This window comes from Hippocampus zosterae, chromosome 3 (genome assembly GCF_025434085.1).
Source record: "Hippocampus zosterae strain Florida chromosome 3, ASM2543408v3, whole genome shotgun sequence".
Lineage (NCBI taxonomy): Eukaryota > Metazoa > Chordata > Actinopteri > Syngnathiformes > Syngnathidae > Hippocampus > Hippocampus zosterae.
Window position 1 is genome coordinate 13605292 of NC_067453.1, and position 25096 is coordinate 13630387.

A 25096-nucleotide genomic window follows, 5' to 3' on the forward strand; every position below is an offset into this window, starting at 1 on the left:
AAGTTTTTTTGTTTGTTTGTTTTTCAAAGTCAGTTCACTCCTGGTTGCTCCTTTCCAGGATGCAAGCTCTGACATGTCAGGTATGCATATAAGCAAATATGGGCTGCATATCCTCCAATTTGCATGCGGAGAGATGACTATCGGTGTGTAAACAGCCGCAGGTGCGATCCATGCAGGTGAAGGAAGCGGATGTGGTAGTAAAGGACGCTCGGACAGTTTGGAGCACCTGCTTCCATCATAGCGTACTTCTTTGTTGCTCTTTTCTCTCAGATTCGTCAGATTTGGATGATTTTCCTTTTTTTTATAGCATCACTTCACTACAAATGTCTGCTCTCTTATTTGCACTGGTCAACCCTTTTTTGACTACATTTTCCAATCAGAGATGCTTGTTATTTTGACAAGGAATTGTGTGCATACACAATCAACGGTTTGTCCTTTGAGACTCGATCAATTGAAATCGTATTCCCTCCATACAATTGAGCTGCTCCACAAGGTAAGAGGAAGTCTGCCCAGTAACAATCGCCCAGCCTGGTCGAGCTGTGGAGAACTATTGGTTATGCAAATAGACACACGCGGAAGGAGGAGGAAACGACAGGAGTGTGTGTGTGGGGGAGGGGGGGGGGCGGAAGGGGGGAAAAACTTTAAAGAGACATTTCCCCTGCTTTTTCTCCCAAGAGCGCTATGCAGCCTATAGGAGCTACAAATTTGGGAGGACTTTACAAAAAGTCTTCCCCCTGATGCACTGCGGCCTTCATTCACAGCTCACAGCTTTGAAGTCGCTCAAGAACTGGGGATATGGGCGCGTTAGCATATTTATCCATGCAGATTCTCATCTCTTATTAGTTGTGTATTTTTAACTGGTTGTTTAATAAACGCAACTCTCTGGTTCCTATATATATATATTTATATATATATATACCCTATTGGTTCTCCGTGCCATATTTCGACAGAAGAAGACGAGTTGGTGGGGGGGGGGGGGGGGGTCGTGCCCTAAGTGTTGCTCGAGAAAAGCACATGGCAGCCACTCTTTGTTCACCGCAATCACTGTAAAAAGTCATCCACTCAGTAGTTTATTGATTGAAAAAAAATCGTTGGGCAATACATACCCGGTCTTTGCGAAGTAGGCTATTTTTCGTCACAATGTGATCTTAAAATAAAATGACGTTCCTTCTTGTAGTTTTTAAGGACCTATGGAAGTCAACGCTCCCAAAGATAATGAGCCGTTTTAACTCTTGGAAGGCAAAACGGTGCATAAGTTGGATTTGAGCTGTATAAGCGATGCGCGCGCGCATGGCAGAGAAGAAAGAAAGAAAGCAAAGCAAGAGCCATGCGCGTGCTGCTCGGAGCTAATGAAGTGAATTGCGTCAGTTGCGCACGCCTGCGGCGCAGCCTTGAAATGCGCCTGATGCAAGTAGAGGCGCACTGAGGGGACACACAGGAAAAGTTCTCCACAACGAGAGGCAGGACGACGCTGACGGAGCCCCTGCAAGTCTCGCCTCTTTTTTTATGCCTCCTTGTACACTTTCCCTTCCACCACGGTGTGTTTTCTGCTCTCCGACACATTTCCCAGTCGGTGATCCTGCTTCTTTTTGTTTTGTTTTTGTTGTTGTGACTTAAGCCAAACGCCATGGAGCTGCTCTGCCTCGAAATGGACACGAATATACGGGCTCGTCCCGATCCGAACCTCCTTTGTGATGACCGAGTCCTCCAGAGCTTGTTGACCATAGAGGAGAGGTTTCTACCTCAATATTCGTATTTTAAAGGGGTGCAGAGAGACATTCAGCCCTTTATGAGGAGGATGGTCGCCACTTGGATGTTGGAGGTAGAAACGCCACACAAAGCTTGTTGTGTGCTTTTAAAATACTCCCCACGCGTTCGGTACTGCTTTTACATGCAACATTGACGGACTTGACTCATCATTTGTCTCTACTATTGTTCATTGATGGGCATTTTTAGGCAAATGTGGGCTTTTCAGCCTTTTCGACTCGGTTGTTGTCTCTCGTCTTTGCGCCGCTTTCAGCGTCCATACGTAACGATTGTCAATGTTTGCTGCTCGTGTCTCTGGTGCTGTCTCTTGTTGGTTGGTTGGAATATTTTTAATGGTTTTATAAAAGATAGACCGTCTATTTCCACGCACACGTATGCACTCGCCGAGCACCGCGCTAGTCCATTCGCCATGTTGTTTTTTTTTTACAGGAGCGCTCGTGTTTTTTAAGAGGACTTTACAATGTCATAAACGCAATAACAACACTTGAAATCCATCGGCTATAGCACAGGATGTACTTATCTGTCCCTCGACTGAAGAAATTGTGTGTTTAATCGTTGCAAACTTTTGCGGTATCTGTTTGAAAGGAGGAAGGGCGAGGGCCTTATTTGCGCCTTTGCTATTCCCCCTTCGCAATGCCTCACACAGGAATTATGTTCAAAAATCGACATTAACTCATGTCTTTCTCACTAACAACGAACTACATACATTGCCGAGGCTCTCTGCTTTATTTTCATGTCAATATTATCAGGTTCCGATTTGCTGGATATTTTTAATTAATTTTTGAAGTGAATATCGGCTCGCTGGTGACGCACGCAACCCCAGCGTCTTGCGACTTGACTTTTATTTTGACATTTTATTCGCATTAATACTCGAACAATTTAGATAGGAACGGTCGGGTATGATGTGTAAAGCGCCGAAGCTTATTATGGTGAAAAAGAAACGCATCTGGGCAATTTATTTCTATTTTTAAATATTTTTTGAAAAACATGACGAATGAAGAAAAAGTGTTTCCGCGTGCTGCGCTATGAGCTGGGTGTTTTCGGGCTCGGCTCGATTGTGACTTGAATTCATTTTCTTCGTGAATGAACTGCAGGAGTGTGACTGTATTGACGTGTTTCACACTTAATTCAAACTTGGTTCTAATCATCACGTCGATGAAATGTGATGTCGCAATCGATCAGAACCGAGCGCAACTTCTTGGCTGGTCCCCAACTTTCGAGTGTCATCGCATTTGTATGTGCCTTTAGATGACATTTAAAGCGTATTTATTCTTTTCGAGTGTTGGGTAATAAACTTTGACGTCACCGAACATTGTTGCATTGTATTGTATTATATTGTATTTATTGTAGTGCAACCCTCCCCCCAACCTCTCTCTCTCTCTCTCTCTCTCTCTCTCTCTCTGTTTAGGTTTGTGAGGAGCAGAAGTGCGAGGAAGAAGTTTTTCCCCTGGCCATGAACTACTTAGACAGATTTCTAGCAGTTGTCCCGACCAAAAAGTGTAACTTGCAGCTGCTGGGAGCAGTTTGCATGTTTCTTGCATCCAAATTGAAAGAGACTCGTCCATTAACTGCAGAGAAGCTTTGCATCTACACAGATAACTCCATCAGACCACAAGAGCTGCTGGTAAGCTACATTCAAGTCACCAGTTGCTCAACACCAACACTTTAATCTACTTTTTTCCCCCCTATCTTCATCGTGTTTTGAACTATACCCCCCCCCCATAAAAAAAAATGTAATCCAGGGTACACTTTCAGTCTGTGTTTTAATGAAACGCAAAAGCCACACACGAGTGAATTGCTCCACAGGGGCTCCTTACTGTACAGACCCCTCTGGCTGGGCTTTAAAGTTTGTCTAGTGGTCTCCGTTGCCATCTAGCGGCAAATATTTGCACACGCAGAGCAACGAGGTCATCTTGAATGGCGGCCAAACTTCTGACTCTGTTCCTGTCAGAGTGAAAGAGAGGCACGGAGAAATCCAAGTTTGCCTTTTACAGTTCAGCCTCCATCCCAAAATAACCGCCGATGCACGAGCATATGATGCCATGTTATGTCACTCTGGTTCTACTTTACATGATTACCGTGCTCGTCGGAGGCGATATAACAATTCTTCGTTTGCGAAGGCCTGCGATATCCGCAGCTGCCGTCACCTGCGCAAAGCAATTACTTAGGCCTCACATCAGATAACGAAGCTCTGCAGTGCTACATAAACATTCCTCGGTAAACAACCGTCAATTCCATCCGTGTTATGAAAGAGGCCTGATTTCATCATTCAGACGCCGCTGATGGTCCTGAAGCAGCCGGCGGCTCGACGACGGAGCGCTCTTATTTCCATTCTCGGACCTATATGGTCAGCATTTGAAAGAGGTGCACTCCATCAAACAGCATGTCTAACTTTTACATTTTGAGGCCCTCTGCTGTTTGTTTCCTGATGCTTCCTCTCACTGTTTCTGTATAAGGCAGTATTTTGGCTGTCATGCAGATACAGGAAACAGAAATCAGCTGCTCAGTGCATGTGATTGCTTCTTCTTTTTTTTTTTTGTGGTCCTCATCTTTGGTGAGTTTCTTGTAAATTGAACCACAATGTTCGAGAGAAGGTGTGACCATAGGAAGGCAGTAGCAGAAGGAAGTGGGGGCCAACCTGCCACTCAGCATTCAGCTCTGCTATGTTGCAAGGTTTTTTTTTTTAGTTTAGTTTTTTTTTTGGTCACAGATTCTGTAGTGCAGCTGCACTTGTGGAAGAGGCACTTAAATGCATTAATAAATCTTGTTGCTCACATGATGGTCCCATCATATCATGATATTATAAGTAGAACATTGAATGTCTGAAAAAAAAAAAACAACATACACGGTCAGGGGCAGCCATGTTGGATTATCTCATGACTGTGACCACGCGGTCTCTCCGAGGAAGAAAATGAGTACCATCCGTGGCTGCAGTCACAAGGCAGTAGTCCGGAACCAAACCACTAAATATTTTCCTGAATTAGTCACTAACTCTTCAATTAATCACCTCCTGCTCTCGGAAGTGAAAGTAACAATACACCCTAAGACGAGAGAACACCACACCTAGTGTCACGTCCTATCACATGGACAGCAGCATGCGTTCCCCCGACTCAAAATACTGCTACAGCAATGTCTTGTGTCGGTACAAGGCATTTCTACATATGAATTGTAGGTCTGTTTGGCACTTGACAATGGTGTGTGTTTACGGAGATTTTCCAAATTACTTTTAATGGTGTATGTGGGAGGAAATCCGGTTAAGAGTATTTTTACATTTCTTTCAGCGTTTGAATGCAGATAAAATGCTGATTCTCCCCAATGCACAGTCTTCCTTCCCTTCCACTCACACACAGCGGAACCTCTACTGGGCCTCTTTAGGAAAGTCCCAGATGCCAGACAGACAAGCAGGGAGGGAGCACGCAGTCGCGAGGTCACCTGAGCTGGTGACATTGCATGTGTTTCTTTGTGTTGGGCTGGAAAACACACACACACAAATAATTGTCATCTGCACCAGATCAAGTTTTTGGATGAAAACAACTGGCTAAATACTGTGAAAACTGAAGTTATCTCTTTCACTGTTTGTGTCCTTTGAAGACAGTCTTAGGATAAATCGTATGGGCAACACAACCAGCTAGTCATTTATATTTATATTTGATAAAACTTTTAAAAATGTGGAATGTCTTGGAAACACAGCAATGTGAAACGAGAGAATTGCTCAAATCTTCGGTCGTTAGACGCGCCACATGTTTACACGGCCACTTGTTGCTAGGCAGAATTCATAAGGCATGCTTACACGGACGGTTGTTTGAATGGCAACTGAGGGTTGAGTCGACAGACAAAGAAAGTCAGATCAGATTACATAAAGGAAATTAAAATGCTACAAACAAGTTTTTGCAATTGAATCGCTACTTTGTATGAAAGAGAAAATACATAATGCAAAAACCAAAATTGGGTTTGCTGGAGAAACGTAACTTACGCGAACAATGGCAAAATGTGTAAAGGTCTCCTCTCCCTTAATTTTTGTGTCCTGATCGTCTGTTTCCACCATCCGCTGGTGTCTCCTTTTTTCAGGAATGGGAACTGGTGGTGTTGGGGAAGTTGAAGTGGAACCTGGCAGCAGTGACGCCAAATGACTTTATCGAGCACATAGTGAGGAGGCTGCCGCTGCCTGAGGATAAACTGACTCTTATACGCAAACATGTCCAGACGTTCATCGCCTTGTGTGCCACAGGTACGTTACAATCAAGCAACAGATGCTTGCTCATGGATAGCCTCATGAATATATTGCAATGCTCCTGTGGGAAAACGGATGCATACTATCAGAGGTAGGCAATTTCTAAAATGTTGCCGGTGCATCATCCGTCATCATAGTCATTGATGAAAAAAAGAGATTGCTTTACTTTTACTGTCCCATGTAAATCCCCTTCAATTCCAAGCGCTGATTCTCAAGTCCAAATACGCATCCGCACGACACGGCGACACTCCTCTCGTCTGATCCTCAGCTCCAGCAGCCATCCATCCAGTCGCACCCAACGCAGACTGTCCCAACAGCGCTGACATCTCCGCTGAACAAAACGGGGCTATGAAAAATACGTAAAAATTAAAATAAAAGCACAAGCGCCCCGGGACTGTCAAGGGGCAGCGGTCAACTAGCGCCAACATTCCTCCCAATCAAAATCAGTACTGCTATGCAAGTGCTGCCGAGAAGGCGCAACCATCAAGCACAGATTCCTTTCCTTCGACGAATATCGTGGCCAAAACGCTGAAAACAGTCCACAATGGGTCGAAATGAAAGAAAAGAAACACCATATGACAATACAAAATACAAAAACAAAAAAACTGAGCTCTTGAAGAGCCTTCGCTGATGGCTGCCAACTACGGCGCCATCTTGATCTTTTATAGCAAAAAAAATACACGTACATAAAGTATTAGACTCGAACAAAGACTGTTGCTGTGTTGTCACAGCAAAGTGAAGTGACATCACCTGGTTTATACCTCCTTTTAAAATCTGCGAACAAACTAGTTTTAGTTAGTTTCGTAAGCTTAAAATGTAGTAGATTCGGTTACTTTTCATTTTTTTCAAAAGCATTTTTGTTGACATTTTATTTATTAACGAAAATCTTCTTTCAATATTAGTTTTGGTGTTAGAGTTGTACTGTAACAACTTTGGTTTACAATTAGTAGTGCGCTTTAATAATTTCAGTGTGTTTTAAGAATTTGAATCAATCAATCAAACTTTATTTACATGCCACTTTACACATAAAAAACAACTCAAAGTGCTGTACGGTTAAAATGTGGTCCAAAAATGCAGTAGTGGTAAAACTATATAAAAAAAAAAGTTTTGCTGCGCTTCTGCCAGACATAGTGGGTTTTTTTTGTTTTTGTTCTTTTGTTTTTTTTACCTTTGATTGTTTTTCTCATTGGTCCCTAAGTATTTTTGTTGGAACTATTCACTGTAATGATGACTTTACTACTGCGTCGTGTAGGTTAGTGATGGACTACAGCCTGTTGCAACTTACGAACATGTCCGTGCCACTGTAGGAACGGGGACGGTTTAAAAGTGAATCCCCCCCCCCCACTCCACCCCCTCCCTGCATATGCTGTGCTTTTAAGTGTGACACAAGGGTGACGTAAACTACTCTCAAGCAGGTTAGTCAATCAACTTTGCTGGATATGTGGCGAGAAGTAAGGAAAACAATCCTTATTATGTTCCATTGTTGCACGCCATAGTCTCCCAATATGCTGTTGAATTGAAGTGCTCCTAAATAAAACGTGTCTCCTTTCCGTGACCACAAAGTAAATACATGAGACTCATCTCCCTTCATTGGTGGTCTTTTCTGGCATGTCCGATGAGTTCGATGCAACTTGGTTTCTGCAGCTTTACACGATATTGTTTGAAGTGGAGGAAGCAGCCGCCCCAACGTGAGGCATCAAGAGCTGAGCCGAAAAAAGGCAAAGTGGCCGTGGCGATGCGCAACTGCATACATTTCCCATGATGTAAACGCGTTGCTGCATATTCTTCTCTGCGCTCCATATCAAAGTACAGCTCAGCTCATTGGCCTGATGTCATGTACAGTAAGTGAGATGCATTAACTTTAAGATGAAAGTATTCCAAATTCAACTTATGTCATTGAAGATGTTACACAGTTTAGACTCCCTTCATCTTCTGCCATGTCACAGTCTGGTATGCGGCAGTGTTTTGGAGGCACACCGGTAGCCTCCAGTAACACTTCAAAGCAAATTCGGCCGGTCGAGGAGCATTCCCATGTGGCACGAGGTTGGGAGAAGTGATGGACAGGCGTGGAGGCTTGGCAAGCTATTGTGAGGTGGAGTGTTCCCACAAGATCAAACATCAAGTGAGGCCTGGGAGGGGCACGCAGCCTTTAACCTGATCTGTAGATGGCGGTGAAGAAGATGCAGGAGATTTGCACGTTATCATATCTCCTTCCTTCTTCACTTCCCATGCCTCTCGTGCCCCACAGCTGGAGGACATGAGCGCTTTCCCTTGTGGGGAGGTATGCGCCTCCTCTTTACAGCACCTCAAAACCGAGGTTACAACAGGGCAGGAGGAGTGATGTATTATTATTCATGATCACTCTTCCTTAACGCCACCAATAGCGCCATTTTGGGCAGGCCTCAGACAGGAATGCATCTCCCTTGAGAATTTGTCCCTTTTACTGACATGTTTCTGAGGAAGGCAGAGTTGCGTAGCCTTAAAATAGAAGATTTTTTTTTTCAAAAATGTAAAGCCACCATGAAAAAAAGGCGAGGGTGAATGTGAACGATGGGCTGAAGCAAAAAGAAAAAGGAGCCGACTCCCTCTGTGTCGTGTAGATTCTTGTGTAATGACAACATGTCAGTGATCGTACCTATTCTTAAAGTAGCGTTGTGAAAGACTCAGCATGCACTTTGTCCGCATCGGCTTCATCGAGGGAGTGGAAGTGAGTTTACGAGCCGAGTCCTCCTGACATTGCGTCTTCGGAGAGAGCCTTTCCGCAGATAGTGCTGGATTAGCAACAGACCATTTATTTATGTATGCACTCGGCAAACAGAGAGTAGTGAGGGCCGGACGCAGAAAAACAAGAGTGCGAGTGAGTCAACAATTCGATGCACTGAAGATATCTGGGAATTCGAAACCCTTTTTTGCTCAGTGTTCCCAGACGTAAATCTTGCGTTATCTTGGTGAGAATCTTCTCAAAAGGCTTCCTCCGAGCCCATCTGAAGAGCTGAAGACGCGACACAAGGAGGGGAGCTCTCAGGAGGATTTACATTTGCAAGACAGTCGACAACAGGTCACCTGTGGCCTTCCCGTTTCCCCCCCCTTTCCCCGCCTTCCCCCCCGGGGGGGGGGGGCATACATAAAACCGTAGCGCTATGTCTTCAAGGGAACAAGGAGAAGTGGAGACGAAGGCTTTTCCTTTCTAATAGCTCCTCGCTTTTGATGAAACAGTTCCGTTCAGGCCACTCGGCGGGTTTTTGTCAGGTGGCGTAGGCAGGCTCTGTATTAATTAATAACACTGGCTGGTCCATTCAGGACGATGCAAATGGCTTGAGGGACTCCGCTCAAGACTGTGAGAGGCGGGACAAAAGACTCGTCGGCCCTTGCATTTCATATGCAGAGCCATGTGAGGGTCAGCGCCGCGGGGCCACTTGATAGGAAACACCGGCCTTTCCCTCAGGCAGCCCGCCGGATAATAGCCCAGAAACAAGCTCATTAAGGGAGATTATGAACCTCCATTCCTACACACGCACACCAAGCACTCCCAGCTTCCTCGGCTATTCTTATTCAATTGGGCTAAAGTGGGAGAATAGACGGGGTGCGCGGGGTAGACAGATGCACCCCAAACTGTCCGCTGTGGTTATTGAGCTTCGTCTTCTGGCCATATAGGCAGGGATTATGCCGCCTTTTTTTTTATTGTGCACTCCAATAGCCTTTAATGTAATGGTATGCACGTTTTGGATCCTCATGCATGTGGATCAAATGCAACACCTGGAGATTGGCCGTGAAAGAAAGTTTATTGTCCTGCATGTTGGGAGGTAGATCACGAGTGGTTCAAGTGGCAGAGGACACACTCTTCAAGTTAGAAATGGGATTTGATGATTTTTTTTTCCTCCAATGGAAGGGAGGGCTCGGCTCGGAAGTGGCTTTGAACTGTCAAGTAACTTGATCATTAACTTGTTAGTTTGACAGAGGAAAACTAATGATTCACTAGATCGAAGACACCCTTTTCCTTTTCCTTTCTTGTTTAAAGTCCATTTCACTGGTAGGACATACAAATTTGGCATTGGGTTTCGCCCGTTTTGATAGCAAGAGTGCAAGAAATACCAACATTATATTGAAATAGAATACATTCTTAAACGTACACAGTATGATCACACAGCTGGTCAAATTCACACCAAAACGCTGTCTCTGTCAGAACATAAATTAAGTGACGTGTTTTTTGTTTCGTTTTCATTTTAATACCATTTTTTAAAAATTGAAATTGGTCTTCCATGAAAAGTTGCTAATGGTGTAGTGCAGGGGTGCCCATTACGTCGATCGCGATCGACCGGTAGATCGCAGACTGGTCCCAAGTCGATCGCGAGGGGTTGCAGAGGAGAAAAAAAAAAAAAAAACAGTTGTGTGTCTTTGTGCATGTCAGTAATATATTTTTTGTGGTAATGTACCCTGCACTCTAATCATCCTGTCAGTCTCATCTTCACAAAAAGTATTTAAAAAATAAAACAGGAAAATCTTTAACCCACGGAGGCGCGTGACCTGCGTCACCGGAAGTTGTGAGCGCTCAGCAGTCAGCAGTCTGCAATTGCAGCATGTCCAATTCACAGAGGGCACGGGCAGAGAATGGGAATCTTGAGGGCCGAGAGAAGCATTTTAAAACGGTACATGCGCGCAACGATAGTTAACAGGCTGTAAAAGTGCGCCGCATGCCTCCGTGTCATGCTGTTGCTCATCGTGGTGCGCGTGTGTATGTTTGCGCGGTAACGGGTCGATCGCGGGAGGTTGGTTAATCGAAAAGTCGATCTTTGGTCCAAAAAGTTTGGGCACCCTTAGTGTAGTGGTACAGTCGGCTAACTTGTGCGCTATCCGTTGCCACTCAGTGACGGTGTGGATGTGGGTGTGAATGGTTATTTGTCTTTATATGCGGCCCGCGACCGATTGGCGACCAGTTCAGAGTGTAGCCTGATTTCCACCCGAAGTCAGCTGGGATAGGCTCCAGCAACTCCCTGCAACCTTGTTCAGGACAAGTGGTGTTGAAAATGGACGGCTAGATGTTCGTCCATGGATATCCTTTAGCTCCACAAGATGGCGAAACTGTGGGCAAATATTTTCCCATGCAATTTCTACGCAACAGTGCAAATATTTTTCAGTGAATCCTGTGTCTTTTGATGCCAATCTCACTGGACCAGAATGCCGTCGGCATGGAGACACTCATCAAATCGGTCACGAAATGAATGATTCATCTCAGATGTGGTCAATGAAACGATCTTTACGGCTGTTTGTTATCGTTTAAAAAAAAAAAACTCCTTCACACTGGATGCGTCAGAGCCTGAACAAATTAGCCACCACCTCCGACAAATTATCCTCACATCCTTGATATGTGGGATCATGTCCGGTGCCGCCGCATTGGCAACAGATGAAGCAGGAAGTAGCCTGCACACAAACGTGTGACACAGTAAATGAATCACACGGCCGCAAGTCCTGCGTTCCCTCCGTCCTGCGTTCCCTCCGTCAGCAACCCACTTAAAACCATGTGGCCATCTGACTCACACCAGAAACGCAAAGGGAATTTATCTCTGGATGCTGCTCCATTCACTCGCGCGCTTGAAAAGCCAACATCCTCATTGGAAGTATTCGTGTTTGACCTTGGTGAGAGTCATGATGAATTGACTCACAATTTACAAAGTGTGAAATTTGTGCCCGTTTAGTCGAACGTAAGGCTATTATGCTGTTGCGTACGCTGAAAGGGAGCATCGGAGTTAGTTAATACATAAAGAGGAGACTGAGAGGAGCTTGGTACAACACTTGGCACCGGGCGGGTGAGTGGCTGTCTGTCAAGCGAGAGGTTATGTGTTTGACATCCTGCACCCATGTCAAATGTCCCAATGCCGTGTCATTAGTGTGTGAGCGAGCAAACCTTTGCTTTTCTATCGTGGTGGTATCTTGTGCTAATCATAAAGAGACCTGATGGAATGTTCATGAGGATAACCGTTCATCTGCAGCAAGTTTGTTGGTGTTAATCGGTATGTAGTCGATTTACCTTGGAGCTTTGCCGCGAGCTGCCCCGGCTTACACAGGCTTGACAACATTCTGCTCTGTATGTGAAACTTTTCAAAAACCAAGGGGCGTTTTGAATGACGGTGCATTAGTGGTAATGGTGATTTAGCGATCCTAAAATAATGTTTAATTTTCACCTTTCCTAAACATGGTCCGCAGGTACGACATCTACATGCTACAGGACCTTGATTTATTTAGTTGGAAAAAGAGGGGGAGTTGGAGAAGAGTTGGGGATTTTCTGCCGGTTTTTATGGCTGGTGTTCAGCTCTCCAGTGTACATTGATTTACAAGCTGAACGTGCACACATTGCAGCCACCCACAAGGAGTGTGCCATGTAGGGCAGCAGACTTGATGTGACCAGAGGCCAGAGAGGATGGAGTTGCAGACGGGAAGAGAAAGGGCCATTGAAGGCACTGAGAGGCGTGCTGGCCAAACGAGGCAGCCACCGCCACTTACACGGAGCTTTCCATCGGAGGCGTGCGTCCCCACTCGGCGACGTACACCGTTTATCCTCGACAAGAATATCAATGAGCGGCTCCTGAAATACGAGCATTCTTCGCCCCGCGTGCCGCCGCCACCGAGCCGCCGCCTCGATCCGCATCGGCCGCGCTCGCCGTTGTCTTGTCAGGAATTGGGAAAATCAGCTTACGGCGCACCCCCAGCCACTCTGCTCAGCCACAAAACGACACTACATCTACGCCGCCTGTCTGCGTACTGTATGTGCACGCACGCCGTACAGTATATTATTCTTTGCCTGTCAGTCTGCTCTCACATCACACGGAGTGTAAATCCACGTACGTCTTTCTCCCTTTACCCCCCTGGAGAAAGTTGTGCTCTTACAGCAGTGATGTAATGCCGAGGGTCTTTGTGTGCTCTTTCCTCTTGGCTCGAGATAGCCTTTAATAAATCGGCCCCTCTGGCAGCCGCCCAGCCACCATCACAGGGGTGTATAATAAGTTCATTTATTTGTCAACACTGAGCCCACACGATGAGAAAGCGCCTGGCTGTGCATGTTAAAAAGGCAGTGAGGGCCTGCCTTTGCGCCTATCAAAGGGCCCACCTCTTTGATTCCAGCTGGAGAAAAAACGAAGGAAGAAAAATCTCCTTCAGAGCCACGGCATGCCGTTTGCTTTGCAATTGAATATGGCAATATGTTAATTCACAGGCTGCCTCTGCCCCCCTCCCGCTGCCCACTGGCCCAACCCAAAGGTGGCCCAGGAACAGAGGCATGCTTGTGGGGGAAGGAGAGGAGGTGAGGGTCACTGGAGGGCAGCTCCTTTCTTCCTGGAAAACCTCACAAGGGTCTGGACACAGACTTGAGAGTGATGTGCAGCAGAGATGTCAACCCCCCCCCCCCCTGCGCTCCCACCACGCCCACCACCTTCCAGTCTTTTTTTCCTCGTGGCCTTGTCGCCACTCTGTCCATCCCTCCTTCTTCATCTTCCTCTTGCTGTTGACCCCCCGCGCCTCCGCTGTCCAGCCACGCTCTTTGTCCGGCCTGTCTTGCTGAATTGCCATCGGCACACGGGGGATGGATGCTGTGTCTCTCAATTGGGTGAAATGAGGTGATGACTCCGGACAATGGAGTCACACTCTTCTGCCTTCCATCTCGCTGGCCCGCCACTCCATTAATATGCTAAAAGATAGGAGGGCCGCCAATGCAAACCACCGCCTGTTGCCGCGACAAAGCCGGGGGGAGCATGTGTGTCATTCAGTTGAACCCCCCGCCCCTCCCTCCCAGTGGGCTGTGTGCTTTCCAAAAAGAAAGGTAGAAATTGAGCAAGACGTACAGAGAGAATAGCGGCGTGAGAGATTATGATTCTCTCTCTCTCTCTCTCTCTCTCTCTCTCTCTCTCTCTCTCTCTCTCATGCCCCCCTCCCTCGCGCCTGTATGCCAGTTGCCTTGCCTTTTCGGGCTTCAGGCCCGTTCACAAGCTGTCTCATTTGCATTATGAATGACAGTGAGGGGAGCTAACAAGGTTATTGGTCTTTGAGACGCACGCCTGTGACCACACGTGGAAAAAGGACCTACAGCAGTGAGCATTGGCAGAGGCACTGAGCCTCTTTATTCCTCCCTTTCCAAGCGCTATGGGGCTTTTTCAGCAAGCACACGATTTACTCAGGAGATGGAAGGAAAGGGGCCGGCCTGGGGGAAAGGGAGTGGGGGTTCGGAGGGGAGGTGAGGGAGGGCGGCTGCTTTTCAGCTCCTTTACAAGCCAAGTGAACCCTCATTATCCAGGCTGCTGGTCATTAGCGAGCACTGCATTCAGACTGTGCGCAATAGAAGGATTATTTATCAACTGACTGCTAGATTACCAAATCATACGGCATTGTCCCACCCTGCACTTTTTGTTGTGCATCATATTCATTAAAACCTAAAAATAATGAAACACCACCATCGGAATACATAATCCTCTGTTCAATAGAGTTGTTTAACTCCTGCTTTAAGGTAACGATGCACGCTTCTTTTTGTACAACTTGTTGAACTAGAAATGCTCGGCCCGAGAAATGCAGCTCACCGGGAATCCTCAAATCGCTCATGATATTCTCTGTGCACTAAAAAATAAGCGCAGCATCACTCCCACCTTTACTCAATTCGCTTTTTTCCTCTGCAACAGACTTCAGATTCGCCATGTACCCTCCATCCATGATTGCCACAGGAAGTGTGGGGGCAGCAATCTGCGGCTTGCAGCTGGACTCAGTGAACCAATCCCAGTGGGGCGACAGTCTGACAGACCTTCTGGCCAAAATCACAAATACAGAAGTGGTGAGTTTATATTTACAAAACTCATTTTAGTCCCATTTTGTTGTTGCCCGTGTTTACCGGTGGTTAGGAAAAGATGCATCTGCCGAGATCTGACCAGCGAATGCTATTAGAGCACGCTTACGTACTACAGTATGATATCAATATGTTTATTCTTGTAGTTTGCGGTGGTGTACCACCGCTCTGCATCCTATTTGGAGGTTCTATTATTTTGGATCGGATGTAGTTTCATAGCCTTAGCAACTGACTACGTCGTGTCTTTTTTACTCATGCCACGAGATCTAATCAAACTAAGAGAACGTTTGTTTCCTGTACATTTGTCAGAAACCTGACTAGTAAATAAGTGTCAGGTTTTCGTCTGAGTAGGGCCTCCTCATATAAACAATCCTGGGAATGTTGCTGTGGTGGGTTAGACGAGTCCAAACAGCAGCAGGACCTTTAGCGATACCTGGCATTCATCAGGCGACTGGAAGTCTCAAGTCTCAACGTGCTTTATCTCTTTTGCACTGAACAAAACGGAGCATTGGAAGTCCAAATTAATTTTATTTGGACTTTTGAAATCGACACGTCCCCCCTGTATTGGTAAGATCAAGGTCACAGAGACGTGCCGAAAACCCAAATCAAGAATGACGTTTGGTTTGCACTGGTTGACTCTGTTGGAACAAGAATTTGTGTGTGTCCACTACACAGGGGGTAGATAGCTGTCGCCCCGACCGGAATTTGTTAAATCCTGGCCCAAAAGACTTCTGAGGAGAAGGAGGGGGCGGGGGTGGACCATCAGGCCTGCATGATGACAATCAAGCCTCTCCCACCTTTTCCTTTTGCTCCGTAAAGCATCCCGGCTGGAAAGCATGGCTCCCTCTGGTGTGTTCTGTGTGAAGTCCCACTCACCAGCTGAGGAAAAACAAATAGTTAGCACCGAACAGCACAGGACCTCAGTGTGTTTAGACTGGACGGTTCAGGACTTGTGGGAATTAAGTTGCTCTATGGCTCTATGATCAACTCCCCACATTCCTGGGTCCAGACAAGCCGTGCTTTGCAGCGCAGGCTGGTGGCGAAGCAGAGGGCAGCTTTCCTAACTCAACATATATGAGGGACTTAAGTATAAACTGCTTAGGAGCCGGCCAAAAGTAAACATATTGGGTATGTTTTGGTTTGTAAAATTACTCAAGAAATTGCATCAGACCACACAGCTGGAAAAAAAAACGTGAACGTACACTCATTTGTTGGGTATTTGTTTTGACAACATTCCGATGTAGTCGTTGAGACGGTCAGAGAGATCGTTGGCAAAAGCAGATCTATGGCATTGTCCTATGCCACACCGATGGGTTACCTCGATGACAATTTTGACTGCAGTCACCAGGGCGGTGGTTCAAAACAAACTCCAAACGTACACATAACATTCTGTATTTGTATTTGACCAGCAAGCGGCTATGGCTAAAGCTAGCTCAAGAGGCCAAGTGTGAGGGGAAAATTTTGCCAACGCTGCCGCTGTTGCCAATGGCATCATGGTTGAGGCCGCCGCCTCCTGGCATCTGTGGTATCCACAAGTTGCGGTTTTCCAATGGAAATGTGACATGGCCCAGTCACCACCTTGGGCTGCTGGAAAAATGTGTGTCAAGTCATGCACACACACACACCTGGTGTTCTCAAGCTGTGCTAGGTGGGAATCGGGGGAAAGCAAAAGCCACCGCAGTGATGCTTTCATGTTCATTCATTAGCCGCCTCTCACTGCTTGGTGCAGTTTGCTGCTCCCCGGTGTCGAATCTCCTCCTTGTCTCTCCCCTGAGATTGTCTACCATTTTTAAAGTAACATTGCTTTTGAAATGCCATCTGAGAAGAATGTTGAGCATAGAGTTTTGTGTTTGTGAAAATAGTTTTTTTGCCTGACGGTTTATTCTTGAACTCATATGGACTTGGAACTTTGTTAGTCGGACTTGATTTGGACTTGACAAAGGTGGACTTGAATACAGCCGTGCCCTGACGAGAACGCAATGTCCATTTCCCAAACCCTCAGTGAGATGTGGCTTTGTTAGTGATGTATCAAGAAAGATGTCATCAGAAAAAAAATCAGTTACTGCACAACAAAGGTGGTTTATCTTGGAGACGCAGATTTCAGTCACTCGTTGAAAAGTATTTCCCTTTTTCCTCCTGTTTTAATGACTTTTTTGGACTGGGTAGCCAAGCACTGTCGTTTGCGACAGCAAGCCAAACGTGTTTATTTTGGAAGATCAATGCTTCGCAAAGTGAGCTGTTTGAGCCCACATAAAAACGAATGATGGCATTTTCTATACTTAGGATTTCCACTGTCAGCCTCTTTCTCAAAGATTCTTGAGATAAGTGTGTCATGGGTTGTGTATGTTCGCTCCTGCTCTGACCATCCAGCCTTGTGTGGTATATTGGGCTTGAAACGCATTCCATGGCTTCACACATTTCTTCCTTTTGGTTTTGTCTGTCTGCATGACTTCCCACTGCTGCTTGTGTCACAAAGGCAGCCCAGGAATAATGTGCTTGCCTTGTCACACAGACAGATTGTTGGAATATGATGAATGCTTGAGGACTGTAACAACATGGCGGGAATATGAGACCATCATGTGCTGTCCAGGTTGAGGCAGCGCCACACGATGCTTCCTTAGTGCGCTCTATCTTCAGAAGTCTTGGTCACTGTTGGTCGTCTCTATGAAAGCACTCCGGCCTTCCCTGAAAACTCTACCAATGTTTCCAGTAGTCACACGCTGAAGTCATTAGACTTTCTCAAATAAAACCTATAAGGCTTGGCAAGTCGTTGGACTTGCCGCTCTAGAGTGCTGCGGAGACTGTGAGAGTGTCTTATTAGAATGAAGGCGTGCATTCTTGCGGTAAATCACAGGCAGTTGCTTTACATGTTTGGAGCTTTGCTTAATATTCTCACAGGAATTGAGATTTTATTACCATTGAGGCATGTTGGTTGGCGCATCGGGTATGTTTGTGCAGGCGGCCATGTTAGTGGTCCCCTCAGAGGATGGACGCTAGTCGGTTTATCTTTATATCTGACTGAGTCCAAATCAAATCCATATTCCTGGATTTTAACCACAAGTGTTGACGAAATAAGATTCAGTGATGGCAATTAAGTCAAGCTGCTCCTAAATCTACCAACAACAAAAAAAAAACTAAAACCTCAATAGGCATAAATAAGTACGACAATAATTCATCAACGTGTCTCATGCATGTTTTAGCCTGTAATCTATTGTGCTGTTTGACTTTTGACATCATGACCTTTTGTCAGTGAGCCATGTTCAGCTCCCGAAGAGCAACTCTGTTCTGAGTTATGTGTTGGTTCTTCCTGCCCTGGCGGCCTCTGAAGCTATAACACTGGCTTTTCAGGTTTAAATTAGCTGCAGCCTTCTAAAAAAAGAAGGAAAAAAAGAAGAAAAGAAAAAAGTGGTGCACTCCATTTTAGGTACAATGAACACAAGGAACTTTTTTTGTTTGTTTGTTGACACATCTAGAAGGTAGTGTTCGCCATGAGCGCACTCAATTGTGAACAAATGCTTCTGCAGCAATGTCAATACAACATCTGTGGGATTCTTCTGCTAACAATCAATTCAACAGTCAGCACAAGCACCCCCTCTTTAGAGTTAGGCATCCCTCCCCCTCCCGTCCGTCCCCACTGCGGACCAGCCATCACAGACGGATATGAGGGCTCAGGACTTGTTGAGAGGCTCCTCTCCCAGGTGGATTCTCACATTGCCCGAGCGCCTTTGATGGTGAAAGGCGAACCGAACGGGTCTCCCATGGATCCCCGCAGGCAGGCAGGCACAAGGACTGGCTCTCGTTAAAAGGCACCACCTTTGTGCTCCCACAGGAGGTGGATGTGATTAACATAGCTTTTGTACTACCTGTGTTTTCAGACGTCCTTGTCAAAGCTACCTCTGTTTTCTCAACGCTTGGGAATGGCTAAGGGAATGGCTGAGGAACTGGCGAATAGTTGGGCGTATGGTTGGGGAAGAAGGCAGGCACAGGTTGTGTACGTGTGCGGCACTGTAGGGTCGGAGTACGGTGCGCAACCCCGGTGGGCTGACGTAATGCTTGCATCTGCATCGTGTCTGCCCCACAGCCCCCACTGCTTGTGGGAGTTGCTGGGAAGTCTGTGATCATTTATAATGTCTGGCATACAGACCCCCTCGCCCCCAAATTCTTGTCATTCACAAAGATAGTTGTGGAGGCCAATTTTTTTTCCCTGGGCAACACTGGCACACTAGCTGGAAGAGAGAACCAAGTGATACAGTTTGGAAACCTAAATCTTTGCTTTTCAGTCAACTTGGTCCACTAGTTTTACTATTCAGAGATGAAAGTCCTCCGGATTTTCCCGGAATTTCGTGTTTTTCCAATTTTTATGAAAATCTCTCCTGAGAATCGAGGAAATTTTGCCTAAAATTAATCCGGATATGAGTTGACAACATTGAACGAAGACGCGTTTGAGTTAGTTGTTTTGCTTTCACGAGCGTAGCCATGTTGAGACACTAACACTAGTAACAGTGAAGAGATTTTTGTCTCTTTATAAACACACTTGCTGAACCCCAGTGGAACGAATAAAAGACACCGTGGACAAGACGGTTGGCGTAAAAAATATATTTGGACAAAAAGGGAAACACACATTGGCAGAAAAACGTGTCCGTCCGACTTCGAGTGTCGTCTCGGCTAGTTTAGCTTAGCTGTTATCGTGTGTGTCATTGTTGCGTCGGCGCTGATTGGTTGAAATCAACAGGCGCGCTTGCGTACATGTTCGCGCTGAAGCACGCACAGCAGGGAGCAGCGACTACGACTATCTACTGCTGAGGCTCGCCTCGCATTCTCATGGCCTCGCCATTTCTCTGAGATTTCGAAATTTCGTCGAGAACGGAAGCCACAAAGGGTGCATGTGCGCACACAAAAGGAAGATTAGTCATTGAATGTCGAGTATTTGAATAGCGTTTTGTATAAACTGATTCATGCGTGATCAGCCAGGTGTGTGTGTGTGTGTGTGTGTGTATTAATTTATTTATTTTTCCGTGATTTTCAGAAAAGTCCACTTTCATCTCTGACTATTGAGCATTTTTGACCCTTTAAAGCAGGAATGGGCAAATTAAACGATGGAGGGGGGGCCACCATTTTTTGGATAGGACCATGCACTTCCTCACCAGAAGTGTGACAAAATGCCATTTTAAATATCGAGCAAGATTGTGCATGTCTGTTGTTGTTTTTTTTTTCAAGCAATGTACAGAATAATAGTATTTTAATATCTATTCGTACTCAAATGCATACAAAAATCAACTCCTCAACGATGAATGCTTTGAAGCAAAAATGCATATATAACCACATACTGTGATATTTCGTCCCTGAGCAAAGGGCTCATTTGCATCAAAATTCCCATTGAAAGGTGGCACAAACCAACATGAAGTACAAGACCTTAATTTGTGCACGGTTTCACAAAAATAAACGGACTTAATATTGTACTACCATATGTTCGTCCTGCATGCGTGCAAAATCTCCAAAATAATTGTCTGGCTCACTCACCTGTGAAACTGCAGTTTTTGGGCAGTAAAGTTTATATCCATCGGATCTCCTCTGCATCACCGGTGATAATCACAACAGCCGCTTATCCACTTTAGCCACCACGCGCGTTGGTAGCACTATTGAGTATTGATCATGCCATGTTTTCGTAGCTGATCATACACTTTAAACGAACAGTCAAGGGTTCTTGTGGGGTGATTTGGGATTGCCGTGTGTGTGCTTTAGTGTTTGGTGTTGTAATGGCAACTTAGGTTGAAATCTTTGATGGCTGATAGCATCTGCAAGCAAACTAGGCAGAAATTCCGTGACAATATAATTTTCTTATTGCACACAATTTTGACCTCATTTTGACAGGACCTTCTCCTCTCTTTGAAGACCAAGTACTGTCTTGAGCGATGTCTGCCATCTATTGGTGGACACTGTTGTGACAAATTAAAGCGGATCAGCGGTCTTGTAAGAGAAAAAAGAAATCATTAATTTTTAATAATTATTCGAGGGCCACTTTGAGTCCTCATGCGGCTTCTGGGTTGCCAGTTCAGTTGCGAATTTTTTTTTTTTTTTTGCAGGGTTGGGGGGGGGGGGACAACTGTTCAGCCATTTGGACATAAGATGAATACATTCTAGTCAGATGTTTCAGATAGATATAGTGACATGAATGCGATTGATCTGAAAACAAATTAGATTGCAGCTTTTGGGACAGAATTTTTAAAACAGAATGTGGTTCCAGATTCTAAAAACCTATGATAGACATGATTCGTTCTTTGCTTTGTCAACCGAATTCTAAATGTGCGTGTCTCTCTTGTGACGTAACAGGATGTCCTCAAAGAGTGCCAGGAGCAGATCGAGCGTGTGTTAGAGAGCAGCCTACGCGAGGGCCGGAAGCAGCAGCAACAGCAGCAGCAGAGTCAGAGAGGCACGAGCAGTAAAGGCCTGGAAGAGCTGGATCAGTCCTCCACCCCGACAGACGTCCGTGACATCAACTTGTGAACCAGAAGAGGGCCTCATTGCGCAGGATTTACAACAACAGCAACAAAAAAAATATGAATCATGAAAAAAAAACTTTCCTAAAAGCAGAAAAAAAGAACAAAAAACAAAATGCTAAAAACACAAGCCCTTTAAAAGAAAAAGAACAATGCTTGCTAGTTTTTTGTAGATTTTTCTGTTCAAGATAAAAACAAAAACACCTGCCCACAAAATCTACTTTTTTTTTTAATCTAAAAGCAACAGATTTGGGCCACGATACTGCTCCGTGGTGCCTTGGATATACAGAAGGGAAACCAATCATATTTGCATTCTGCCTTTGATTGTATAGAATGATCATTAAGTTATATTGTAACCATAGCTGGTTGGCAGAAAGTTGCATTCATGGGAGCAAAGTATGGGCTTAGGGTTTTTTTTTTGTTTGTTTGTTTGTTTGTTTGTTTTTCCTCACTCTCTAGTGTGATATATATTCATGTTATCTTCTGACCATCAGTGAGATGTAGAGAGGAAGCCTCGACAACAGTATGCGTTACGTTGGTTGGTCCCAAATCCAGGGGTGCGACAGGATCATTTGAATCATCATTAGCAGTTGTAGTAATTATTATTAGCTGTAATATTATTGGACATATTTTGAGTAGTCAAGATCAATAAGCTCCTTTGTCAGGCTGCTTGTACGTGTGGGTCAGCTAGTGGGTTCGGCACGCCTCAGCATGTGCGTGTGTATATGTGTGCGCAGTCTGAATGGGATCCTGTATCGAAAATTAGCAGTAAACATTCTAGGGCGCGAGGCACTTACAATGTTAGAAGACAATGGAGCAGTCTGCGGTTACATACATACTTTGTCTATCAGTATAACTGGGCATCTATGCTATGTCACTGCCTTCATTCATTGGCAGCGTATCGAGGTCTGTTGTTGGCCAGCAATAAACTGCTGCACGGGCTATGAATGAGATGGAGTTCATTTGAGTGAAGGGACCTTCGTTTCACTCTAAGCCCTTCTTCGAGCATGTTTCAAAAGTCTTGAATGACCTCAGCCTCACAGGTCACGCGAGACGTTTTGTTGTATTACTGCCATTCTGTTCATGATATATGACCACATATTGTCACGTGGTGTTACGATGTTGCGTTTCCTTTAGTCAATGGAGGACTTGGAAGTGCAGAACTCTCCAGCACGAAGCGTTTCGGAGCACATTTGAACAGCGAAGAGGACAATGCCTCAAAAGACAGGAGGATGGGGTTTGGGGGGGGGGGGGGGCTTGGGGGGGAGGTACTCCTGTGCTCATTAGAATGGAGGCCACAGGGTGTGGAAAGAATGAGAATAGATAGTTTGGATGGATGATTGAAATCGAATGGAGAAGGGTGTCGCGACGCGGGAGCCTGCTGCTGATGTATACAGCCAGTAGCTGAATGACGAATAAAGCGCCCGATTGAGGTTTGAGAGCAGGATAATAAGGTGGAATTCAAATTCTCTTTATGGAGGTGTACTATAACACAGGTAATTGAGTTGAATTTAGAAAAAAAATAATGTACTGGTTTCCATTTACATGGATGCTAAATGAGGAACTAAGGCTACCAGATCGTATGAGGATGAGTTTCCTTTTTGTTCCTTGGAGGAGTACAAGATATTGTCAATGCATCTGGAGTCCCACATAGGGCCGTGTTCAGCTCCCTATCCGATTTCAATGGCAAAGCACTTTGAGAACATGCTCCCCAGGAGATACGTCAAAATGAATTGGTGGTGATTTGGAGGTGGGTGGGTGTTTCATTTTACTTGTTATTTGTATCCTTTCCTTTGGTTTACTTTGTAGGGCTGGTTTCCCAATCACCCCCTCATGTCAAAAACATAAAACGGGACATTCCAATCAAAACCAACATTCCGATTCAAACAAAGACCAACTTGACCCAAGGAGCCTGTCCATGTCCAAGGATTGGAACAAAAACAAAGGCCAAGACATACAGTTCCCTCATCCGTGGCTTTCCTTTACACTGTCATGATTTTTTCTTTTTTTTTTTGTACTTGAATATTTCTTTCTATTTATCTGCATCACAGCCACAGTCGTGTCACACAGGGCGGCGCTCGGGTGCTCGGGTGGTCGTAACATCCAATATTTGCACATGTTCTACAGAGGCCAATGATTTTATTTTATTTTTTAAGTTTCCAAACCACCGCAAGTGATGTGTGTATTAGTGGCTGTTCACTTTCTATGGTGCTGGCTTGAAATTGCAGAAATGTTCGACAACATTGTGTGAGGCTATGCGACGTGTCATTCAGTCCTCTTTGAGCTTTGCTGCTTCAAATAATCGACGAGGGGGTTCATCAGGCAGAGAGACACGACCGTGTTTTTCGTTTTTTGGGACTTTCACGTGTGCTTGAGTTTTTGTTTGTTTCCCTGAGCGACATTGCTTGTTGTCAGACTGAAGAAAATGTGGGGATGTTTTTGTGTTGATTTAGATTTTGGCAACTTGTTTTGCCAAAACATCCCGTTTGGAGAAAATTGCCCTCCTTCATTTTGCCTCTGCCGGATGTAAGCTCTCACCCAAACTTAATGTCTTTCCTGCAATGTCTTGTTGCGTGTGTTATATATTGAGACCACACTTTCAATTTGTGTTTGATATATTTTATGGGGTGAGCAGACCCACAAAAGGGTTTTTGTTTTCTTTCTAAGATTTAGAGATACTGTATTCCAAAGTGAAGAGAGGACACAGGAGGTGTGAAGACATCAAGAAAAAAAAGTCAATATTTTTATTGAGTTATTGTTGTCTTTTTGCGCTGCTAAAAGCTATGAATTTGTTTCATTTATACAAAATAACATTACAGAGTTGTGATGTGTCACTTGAGTGTGCTGCTATTTTATAAACATTTGTATTATAATATAATTATTTTCCTGCTTAAGAGATAAATTCAGAAAAACGAAGTAGAAGGTGATAGAAGAACATGAAATGAGTATTCGACTGGAAATGTTCTTTGTACAGTTTGACGTTTTGCTTAGATAGCATGTCTCCTTTACCCCCTTTTTGAATCTATTTTGCTCTTTTCTTCAGTCACATTCTGCAACGGTGGTATATGTCCTGTACGTCGGGATGACTGGCTTCATGCAAAATAATCATACAAACCAACCAATCCATCATCGATACCTCTGCAGTTAGGGAGCCTGGACTAGAATAGAAAAACAACAAATTAGCATTTTGTGGATGTGCCGCTGTTCGCCTTCCACTTGGACGTACTGGAGGGGAGGGGGGTCCTCAACATTTCTGGGGGTGTTCTAGCATCATTTGCTCATGTTGGTGCTACATCTGACATGTGGGTGACAGAGGTTACAACGGGTGTTAATATGATGGCCAAAGTACACTTGTTGCTTTATTCACTCACAATGACCCTGAACGTCCGCCAACATGGATTCCCAATGCGGGAATGACATATTTTTGGCTGAAATCAGAGATAATGTGCGTGTGTGTGTGTGTGTATTACAAATGTCATTTCGACCCATAAATATTGTGATATCTGGAAGTTTGAGTGGAGCACATTTCCCTTTGACTCGTCCCCCTCCCCACGAGATCCCATATCATGTACCTCAACTGTCTGTTGCACAACCTCTGTTCAATAAACTTCTGCTTTAAAGGGTGTGACACCACATCAGTTCACTGCTCTTTTCCTTGCCCCGCTTCCTTTTTACAAACATGTTTCCTGAGTTGCGTGAGTGTGTGTGTGTGTCTGTGTGTGTGTGTGTGTGTGTGTGCAATAGAGAGCATACAGCACTGTGAAGTAAGTACAGCGGTCA

At 45.0% G+C, this 25096-nt stretch overlaps 1 protein-coding gene across 2 annotated transcripts in view; it reads left to right on the top strand.

Annotated features, from left to right (window-relative positions):
• ccnd2a (cyclin D2, a) overlaps positions 1-24949 on the top strand; it is a 176878-nt gene extending 151929 nt beyond the window's left edge. The window contains exons 1-5 of one of the 2 annotated variants that reach the window (XM_052061789.1): positions 1384-1822; positions 3176-3391; positions 5836-5995; positions 14659-14807; positions 21150-24949. In XM_052061789.1, the coding sequence (XP_051917749.1) occupies positions 1628-1822; positions 3176-3391; positions 5836-5995; positions 14659-14807; positions 21150-21323 (894 nt within the window). In that variant the 5' untranslated portion in view covers positions 1384-1627 and the 3' untranslated portion in view covers positions 21324-24949. Of the gene's footprint in view, positions 1-1383; positions 1823-3175; positions 3392-5835; positions 5996-14658; positions 14808-21149 lie in introns of those variants that run through there. The other variant, XM_052061791.1, reaches the window with a different exon arrangement.
• Positions 24950-25096: the final 147 nt, after the last annotated feature.